The 10,136-nt window shown below is 44.5% G+C and overlaps 1 protein-coding gene across 1 annotated transcript in view; it reads left to right on the top strand.

The window, feature by feature from the left end:
- The first annotated feature begins 5,995 nt into the window (after positions 1-5,995).
- LOC145417581 (glycine receptor subunit beta-type 4-like) overlaps positions 5,996-10,136 on the top strand; it is a 311,160-nt gene continuing 307,019 nt past the window's right edge. Inside the window, exons 1-2 of the mRNA XM_080286285.1 lie at positions 5,996-6,012; positions 6,681-6,775. Coding sequence (XP_080142411.1) covers positions 5,996-6,012; positions 6,681-6,775 — 112 coding nt within the window. The remainder of the gene's footprint in view (positions 6,013-6,680; positions 6,776-10,136) is intronic.

The raw sequence follows: 10,136 nt of genomic DNA, 5'->3' as shown, positions 1-10,136 counted from the left end.
TAAATATGGTTTAAGACACGGGACAGTACGAGCTTGACTCATTCCTGTAAAGATACAATTAGGTAAGAACACACACACACACACACACACACACACACAGTCCATTCATCCTTCACGACACAACAACATGCCTCCTCTCTCTCTCTCTCTCTCTCTCTCTCTCTCTCTCTCTCTCCAAGCAGCCTGTTTGCGAACTGTTCCCCTTTTACGCGGTTGCACAAAGTTTTCGTCAAGTGATCGGTAACTTCGGGTCGGCAGAGGAGGGTCGTGTGGGCCGAGGGAGACCGGAAAGTTACTACAGGAAAGAAAAAAAATGAGGTGGGGAGTTTGGAGAACAGGAAGAGGAAAATAACAGGGAGGAAGGAGAGAAAACTGGAGGAGGGAGGAAGGAGAGATGGAAGAGGAAGGAGGGAAAACTGGAGAGAAGAATGGGTAATAAGGAAATATACGGAAAGATCAAGAGAGGTAACCAATAAAGAGGTGGATAGGAAGAAAGTCACAAAAGGTTTAAAATGGGATAGGGAGTATAGAGAAAAGGAGGAGGAATTACAGGGAGGAAAGAGGAAAAAGCTGAAGGAAGGAAGGAAGGAGAAGTGGAGGAGGAGGAAGAAAGCATGAGGAAGAGGATGGGACATACGGAAGATACGGAAAGAGAAGCAGCTAATAAAATGGAAAGGAATGTTGGATAATAAAAATAAATAAATAAATAGAGAGTTTGGAAATGAGAGGGATTATAGGAAGGACGGAGGGAGAGGAAAAGGGAGAAATAATACAAACGAGAAAACTATTCAGTAGGTACTTCAGAAATGAGACAATCGGAAAATAGGGAAGGAGTTACATAGGGGCAGAAGATCAAGAAAAGGGAGTAGGGAAGGTTGAGAGAAGAAGGAGAGAAAGTACGAGTTACAAAAAAAAAAAATAAATGGGTAAAACAAGTATGGAGTTAGGATATACGAAAATAAACAAACAGGAAGAAGGGAATTGGAATGAGAACAGGATAAGGTAAAGGCGAAATCTAGGAAGAAGGTGGGCACAGGATATGGCAAATCTTCCGAACTTAAAAACAGATCAGGGAAGTTGGAATATAAGTAAGTCGCAAAACCGGGAGGAAAGAGACGATAATCATGGAACAGAAGCCTTTAGAAAGAGGACAAAAGTATGGGAAGAATGAGAAAAGAAAGAATGAAGACTGTCGGAAAGAGAGAAGAGGAAGAAAACTCAATGGGGTAGAGTTGCAAAGAGAAGATAATAAGGGAAATACAAAGAAAAATAAAACACACACACACACACACATACACAACAGACACGCACACGCACACACACACACACACACACACACACACACACACACACACACAAGAAGTGGAAAGTTTAAAATAAGGAAAAGCAGAAAATGGATAAAGAAGAAGACGAATGGGAAGAGAGAAAGGTGAAAAGAGAAAGTGGAGGGAGAAAATGAGAAAGCCAAGGAGAAATGAAGGAGGTAAAAAATAGGCTGAGAAGAGACTCAAAGAAAATGGAATGGAGAAAGTTAGAAAGAGGAGGACGAAAGAAATTTCCCAACATAAAGAATCGGAAGAAGAAATATATAAAGGAGGGAAGAAAATGATGCCAGAAAAAAGAGGAGACGTAATTTAAAAAAAAAAAAAAAACAGGGAAAAAGAGGACAATAAGTACAAAAAAATATATACAGAAAATAAAGAAAGAGAGGAGACGAGGTTTCTAGAGAAAAAATAAATAAAAAAAAAGACGAATGAAGAAAGCTGAGAAGAGAAGCAAGACCCAAAACAGAAAATAAAGAGGAGGAGGAAAAAGTGCCTTTAAGGAGAGGATGAAAATAATAAAGCAAATGGAATGGCGAAAGTTAGGAAAAGGAATGAATGGACCAAAGTTAGGATGACAGGAAAGGAAGTCGGTAACAAAGGAAGGAAAAGCCAGGAAAATAAAGGAGGAGAAAAGTTGGTTAATAAGGAAGAAACAATATGGCAATAAATAAAGAATAATATGAAAGACGAAAAAAAAGGGGGAAGGAAAGACGATGCTACATTATGTTAAAAAATGTGAAAAAAAAAAATAGTTGGGGCTGAGAAAAAAAAATGTGAGAAAAGAAAATGGAAAGAGGAAATGAAGGAAGCACTACAAGATGATTTTTTTCTTATTTTATATTTCCTATCATTCTCTCTCTCTCTCTCTCTCTCTCTCTCTCTCTCTCTCTCTCTCTCTCTCTCTCCATTATCTCCTCATCTCTAACTTTCTATATCATACTCCTCCATCTCGCTGCCTGCCATTTAATCAACTCTCTCTCTCTCTCTCTCTCTCTCTCTCTCTCTCTCTCTCTCTCTCTCTCTCTCTCTCTCTCTCTCTCTCTCTCTCTCTCTCTCTCTCTCTCTCTAAACAACCCACTTCTCAATGCATAGACCCGCGGTACTAAAGGCGTTTGCGTTGACTCCCAAGACACCCCAACTTCTCACAAACTCATCTTCAAGACGTCAGTGAGTTTTTTTTCTTTTATTGTGATTTTACGACGACAATAAAGTGACTGTGTTTTTGTGTTTTATTTTATTTTTCCTTTTCTGTTTGTTCTTCTTGTTACTCATGGATGATTTCGGATTAAAGGTAATTTTAAGGCGAGTGTTGTGTTATTCTTCGTCAATGGTAGTTTTATTGGATTCAGTAGCGTGTGTGTGTGTGTGTGTGTGTGTGTGTGTGTGTGTGTGTGTGTGTGTGTGTGTTTAGCCCTCCTATCTCGAAAATCTGCTCAAAATTTAAGATACGTATCTTACCCTAAATTACCTCTCTCTCTCTCTCTCTCTCTCTCTCTCTCTCTCTCTCTCTCTCTCTCTCTCTCTCTCTCTCTCATTTATTTACTTCTAAAGCGGATGTCATATCTCAAGCGCCCGGCTCTTTCTACCAGGATGTGTGTGTGTGTGTGTGTGTGTGTGTGTGTGTGTGTGTGTGTGTGTGTGTGTGTGTGTGTGTAGAGGCGTCCATGTAGTGTACGTTTTAATATGACTATGTACGGTAAGTGTGTAAATCAGGGAACATGACGTGTGTGTGTGTGTGTGTGTGTGTGTGTGTGTGTGTGTGTGTGTGTGTGTGTGTGTGTGTGTGTGTGTGTGTGTGTGTGTGTGTGTGTGTGTGTGTGTGTGTGTGTGTGTGTAGAGGCGTCCATGTAGTGTACGTTTTAATATGACTATGTACGGTAAGTGTGTAAATCAGGGAACATGACATACATACATACGTACATACATAATCAGTTGTCAGTGTCCGCTACAGAGCTTCTCAATGCACTACATACATACATACATACATACATACACTCAAACATACATACGTACCCAGTTACACATATGCGTGCCTGTGCGTTTAGGTGTGAGTGTATGCGTGTGTATACTTGTGTTGACGTCTGTGTACATGGCCCCCCCCCTCTTTCTCTGTCTCTCTCTCTCTCTCTCTATCATATATTGACACTCCTCGCTCCTCGATTTCCTCTCTCTTTCTCTCCGTCCCTCCTCTCTCTCTCTCTCTCTCTCTCTCTCTCTCTCTCTCCGTCCCCTCACTTTATTTTCTCTCAAGTGACCTACCTCTTCCCCTCTCTCACATTCACCCGACTTCCTACCTCCTTGTAACTCCTCAAAGGCCTCTCTCTCTCTCTCTCTCTCTCTCATCTATCTGTATCTATCTATCCTATTTATCTATCATCCTATCTGTATATCTGTCTATCAATCTACCTGTCGGTCTATCTATTATCTATCTATATCATCTCTCCTCCAAACTTCTAACTCCTCCATCATCTCTCTCTCTCTCTCTCTCTCTCTCTCTCTCTCTCTCTCTCTCTCTCTCTCCCCCATATCACTGCTTCACTTCCTTCGCCTCTGCCTCCCTCCTCTCTTCAATCTCTTCCCTCCCTCCCACCTTCCCTTCCTCTCTTCTTTTCTTCACCACTCTCTACCTTCCTCCCCTCCTACCCCTCCCTCCCTCTCTCTCTCTCCCTCACTCCCTCCTTCCCTCCCTACTTTACATCTCCCTAAGGCAAGACAATTCACGTTTTTTCTCCCTCACGTCTTCCCTCCTCCTGATCTTCTCTCCCTTTTTCCTCCCTCTCACCTCTCCTCCTCCTCCTTCTCCCCCTTTTTACCTCTCCTCCCCCTTAATTCCCTCCCTTTTTCTTCCCTCTCACCTCTCCTCCTTCTTCCTTCTTCTCTCCCTTTTTCCTCCCTCTCCTCCTGCTTCTCTCCTTTTTCCCTCCCTCTCCTCCCTCCTTTCTTCTTCTCTCCCTCTTTCCTCCCTCCCCTCCTCCCTTCTTCTCTCCCTTTTTCCTTCCTCTCGCCTCTCCTCCTCCTTATCTTCTCTCTTTTTTTTCTCTCCATTTCCTCTTTTTTCCATCCATTTTTCTCCAACCTCCTCTTTCCTCCCTTCCATTTTTTTCATCCTCCTCCTTCCTCCAATTTCTGTCTCTTAACATTTTCTTTTCCTCCAATCTCTTTTCTTCCATCTTCTTCCCTCTCTCTCTCTCTCTCTCTCTCTCTCTCTCCATATGCTACATTTACCCTGCCCCTCCCCCCCCGATGCTGTAGTGTTAGTAGTGTCCCTTTAAGCGGAGAGAGAGAGAGAGAGAGAGAGAGAGAGAGAATCTTATGGTAACACCCCCACACTAATCCTCCCTCCCACTAACTCTCCCTCGCACAAACTCTCCCTCCCACAAACTCTCCCTCCCATTAACTCTCCCTCCCATTAACTCTCCCTCCCATTAACTCTCCCTCCCATTTAACTCTCCCTCCCACTAACTCTCCCTCCCACTAACTCTCCCTCCCATAAACTCTCCCTCCCACCAACTCTCCCTACCGCTAACTCTCCCTCCCTGCGTGCCCTACCTCCCTCTGTGGCTGTATATCGCAATTACGTCTCCCTTTCACCTCCCTCTGCCGCCTCCGATGCAATTTTAGAGCCATTCTGACCTGATACGTGTCTTTATGTTAGGTCACTGTGATATGGCTCTCTCTCTCTCTCTCTCTCTCTCTCTCTCTCATCTATTTAATACCTATCCGTCAATTGGCCTGTTTACCTGTCTCCATCTATCTATTACCTACCTATCTATTTATCAATCGATCAATCTATACATCTTTATCTATTCATGCTTACCTATCTATCTACCTATCTATCTGTCTATCTCTCGTCATCACATTCCCATCGATCATACTCAAAATTTCCATTGATTTCTCTCTCTCTCTCTCTCACCTGATAACATTAGTATGCAACTACACGTGTTCTCACTTTCCCTTACCCTGTCGAGGATATCCTGATGAGTCAGTCTCTCCCTCTCTCTCTCTCTCTCTCTCTCTCTCTCTCTCTCTCATAATAATTTCCTTTCCCTTTCCTCCGTCTTCCCTACAAACTGTCCTCATTTGCATCTTAGTTCTCTCTCTCTCTCCTCTCTCTCTCTCTCTCTCTCTCTCTCTCTCTCAATTTATTCCACTCCAGACGTAACCAAACATCCCCTCAGGCTTCCGGCCGGGCATTCTAAAAACCATTTCCAGATTTTTTTTCTTTATTTTTGACTTTTTCCACATATACCTGACGGCTTTGTGTACCTGAATAAAAGGGAAATATTTGTTCCCTTGCCTCTTTTGATTTGGGGGGAAGCCTTTTGGGACCGACTGTATAAAAGAAGGCATTTATTTGTCATGTTTTTTTAGTCAGCTGTTTTTCTTATTATTATTGATATTAATGTTATTATTGTTGTTATTATCATTACTACTACTACTACTATTACTACTACTACTACTACTATTATAGGTCTTTTGTTGCCCTCTTAAAAATGGCTTCCAGTTATCGCTTCTTTCGTTTCTTTTTATTCTTTTTGGTCGCCTTTGAAGATAACTGCATAATAGAAGGGAGTTTTTATTTATTTATTCTTCAGTCACTTTGCGTCCTTCGTTACGGGTACTTTCAAATATTCTGGTGTTTCTTTGACTACTGTTCGCCTTTTGATGTGATGCTGGAGGTGATTCAGTACTTGATTATCTACCAATCTGTTTATCTATCTACCTGTCTATCTCTCTATCTGTATATCTACCTACCTATCTCCATCTATCTGTATATCTAGCCACCTATCTATCTATCTATCTATCTGTATGTCTAACTATCTATCTGTATGTCTATCTATCTATCTACCTATCTATCTGTATATCTATCTCTTGAGGGGAAAATATAAGGTGAAGAAACAGAGACAGGTGTGGAGGTGAGAGAGAGAGAGAGAGAGAGAGAGAGAGAGAGAGAGAGACAGAGACAGAGACAGACAGACAGACAGACAGACAGGGAAGAAAAAAATCGTCAGTAGGCAGCAAAAAATAACCAAATATATATTAAAAAAAAAAACTGAAGGACTATAATTATCTGATTAAGTAAAAAAAAAATCATTTGCATATTTACGTGGATAATATTAATATTCTGATTTAAATGTTGTAATAATGGAGTGGCGTGGTTTGTTTTATTAGTAAGGGGGAAGGGGGGATGTAAAATTCTCTCTCTCTCTCTCTCAATAGCTTCCCTTTCCTTTCCTCCCCATTCTCTCCATTTTCAACCTTACAAATTGTTCTCATTTACCTTCTCTCCCTCTCTCTCTCTCTAACCTCCCTCCCTCTCCCTCTCTCTCTAACCCCTCTCTCTCTCCCCCACAGTACCTGTCGTGAGAGTGGCAAAGTCAACTACCTAGGAATTCTCGACACACTTCTTGAGGGTTACGACCGAAGAGCCACCCCAACCAACCACCTCAGTAAGTACTTAGATTCTCAGTAGTAGCCCTGTAAGTACTTCCATTCCCAGTAGTATCTCTGTAAGTACTCATATTCTCAGTAGTAACTCTGAAGAACTTCTATTGTCAGTAGTAGACCTGTGAATACTTCTGTTCTTTTCTCAGTAGCGCCTCAACAAGTACTTTCATTTTCCCTTTCATCTTTCGCCTTTTCATCTTCCTCACTTTCATCTTTCCCTACCCCATTCCCCCAACCCTTCCCCCCACCTTTCCTCCCCTCCCCTCCCCTGCTCACATATCCCTACTCTCTTCACGCCTCTACTTTCTCTCCCTCCTCTTAGTTTCCCTCCCACCTCCTACCCATCCCTCCAACCATCCTCTTACCTTCCCTTACTCTTTTCTCTCCCTCCTCTTCTTCCTATCTTCCCTCTCATCTCCCCTACCATCCTCTCGCCTTCCATACAGTCTTCACGCTTCTAAATTCTCTCTCCTAGTCAGTCTTTCCTTCTCCCTTCTTTTTCATTCTCCCCACCATACTCTCCCCTTCTTCCCCTCCCCCCTCCCTCTATTCTCCCCTCCAATCATCCATTACTCTGTGTCTGGAAGTCCTCATTTTATTCTCTGTACTTTTACATGCTCAAAGCGCGCCATATAAACGTGGTACGATCTATATTCACTAGGCAATAGTTTATGTGAGTTCCTCTCTCTCTCTCTCTCTCTCTCTCTCTCTCGAAAGATGTGTGTGTGTGTGTGTGTGTGTGTGTGTGTGTGTGTGTGTGTGTGTGTGTGTGTGTGTGTGTGTGTGTGTGTGTGTGTGTGTGTGTGTGTGTGTATTTAATTTAGGGCGATTGTAAGGGGAAGTTTGGGCATGTAATTGAGAGAGAGAGAGAGAGAGAGAGAGAGAGAGAGAGAGAGAGAGCAAATTGCCTAAAAAATGAAAGTTCGCTATTTACAAAGTTGTTAATATATATATGTATGTTTGTATATAAGACTGTTTACAAATATGACTATCTATCTTCAACTATGACTATCTACCTGTTCAATTATCTATCTATCTATCTATCTTTCTATTTACCTGTATTGATCTATATCTACCTACCTACCTCGTTTCTTACCTACTTACCTGTCTATCTATCAGCATGTGTATCGGTGTATCTATTTCCTGACCCTGCATCCTGTGAGGGGTGGTCTAGGCAAAAAGGACCTTCAGGCGCTTCTCTCCCTACTCAGTAACGATCTCCCTTCTCCCCCTCCTCATCGCTCCCCATCTAGAGTTCTTCTCCCCCTTTCATATATATTCTCCCCAATTCTCCCCAGTTCACTTCCCTAAAAATGTTTTCCTGTGTTTCTCACACCCATTACCCACGTCATGTTCCCCTCTCCCACATGTCACTTTCCATCTACCCCCCTCTCTCTCCCCTCTCCCCGTTTCATACTCTCCCCTCACATCTCTATTTTCTCTCCTATCCCCTTCCCACTTTCCCCTCCCCTCTGACCACTCTCCCCTCTCGCTATTTCTAATCTACCCTCTCCCTTCTCCTCCACCCCCCTCTCTCTCTCTCTTCTCCCTTCCACCTTCTCCACCCTCCCCCTCTCTCTCCTCTCCCTTCCCCTTTCTCCCGTCATATCTCTGTCTTCTCCCACTTCTCACTCCCCGTATTCCTCCTCTTGGTCTACCTTCCCCTTCTCCTCTACTCCCCTCTCCCCGGTCCCCCTTCTCTCTCCCCTTCATACGCCCCTCTCACATCTCTACCTTCTATCCTCTCCTCTCTAACTTCTCTCTCGCCCCTTCCATCTTCCGTATACCCTCTCCTCTCTCCCCCTTGATTCCCACCCCCCCTCCTTTCCCCTTCCTTCTCCCCTCTCCCCATCCTTCTCTCCCCTCTCTTCCATCATCCTTTCCCAATACCCAGCATCTTTACCGAGGACATTTTCCCTCCCCAGACGCCACCATAAACTTCCCCTCTCTCTCTCTGTCTCCACCCCTTTCCCTCCTTCCTTCCCTCTCTCCACCCCTTCTCTTCCCCTCCTCCTCCTTCTCCTCTTCCCCTCCTCTCATCAACCGCAATCTACACGCCCTCCCCCCCTCCCCTTCAAGCCCTTTCTTTCGCCTACTACCAATTACTTCCTCGTTCCCCTCCATCCCCCTTCCTGTCAATCCTCCTCCTCCTCCTCCTCCTCCTCCCCCTCCTCCTCCTCCCTCCAAAATATTTCCCATACAGAACTTCCTCTACCTCCTCCTTCCCCTCCTCCCTTGTCAGTCATTCCCCTCTCGTCCACAAATCACAAGACTCAAGCCAAAAGATTCTCTCTCTCTCCCTCTCTCTCTCTCTCTCTCTCTCTCGCTATTTATCGCTGTCTGCCTAAATATCGGTCTATCTGTTCATCTATCTATCTGTCCGTCAATATATTTATCTATCCATCTCTCTACCCTCCTACCGATCTGTGTCCATCCCTGTCCGTCTGTCTATTTATCTATTTGTCCGTCTATCTATCTATCAATCTATCCTATTTTTTCTTCAGCAAACACGTCCCTCTCTTTCCCGTCACACTATCCTTCACAAATGGGTCTCTCCCAGTCCCCATCCACTCCATCCCCCATCCTTCCACACCCCTCACCCATCCCTATCCTTCTCTCCCCCGCCCTCCCCATCCCCCTCCTCCTCCTCCTCTTCTTCTTTCCTCCGTCCACCCGTCATGACTCAGCCAAATCTTCCTCCTCTTCCTCCTCTTCCTTCGTCATCTTCCTCCTCTACCTCCTATCCTTCCCCATACTTCTCTTCCTCTCCCGACCAGATCCCCCAATAATTCCCCTCTTCCTCCCCCTCCCACCTCTAGCCTAACCCCCCCCCGTCCTCTCCCCCATTCCCTTACTTCCTCCTATCTCCCCTTCCCCTTATACCTTATCCAATTTTTTTCGCCTCCTCCCAACATGATCGCTTGAAATTTCCCCCATCCCTCCCGATCTCCTCCCTGCTCCCCATCCTTCTTTCCTCCTCATTTTTCCCCATCTTCTCCAATCCCCCCTTTACCCCCTTTCTGTCTTCTCCTTCCTCGCTTCCCCACCTCCTCCCCACCAATCTAGTTAACAATCTCCATCCTTACCCTTCCTGGTTCCCCTGTATCCCCCACTCCCCATCCTTCCCCATCAACCTTCCCCCATCTTCTTATGCTTCTCTTGACCTCTCGGAAATCTCCTCTCTTCCCCCTTCCCCTCCACTCCCCCTCTCCTCTCCCCTCCTCTACTCTCTCCTTCCCTTCCCCTCCCGTCCCCTTCCCAGCTAATCACGGCGACAGTATGAGTATCGGAAAATGTTTGGCTGACGTCGGGTTTATCATTCCTCCCCCTACTCTACCATGTTTTACGTAATCCTCCATTTTA

Source organism: Coenobita brevimanus, chromosome 110, assembly GCF_032717465.1.
Source record: "Coenobita brevimanus isolate Jiangsu-jjx chromosome 110, ASM3271746v2, whole genome shotgun sequence".
Lineage (NCBI taxonomy): Eukaryota > Metazoa > Arthropoda > Malacostraca > Decapoda > Coenobitidae > Coenobita > Coenobita brevimanus.
This window is presented reverse-complemented; position numbering and strand designations above follow the sequence as displayed.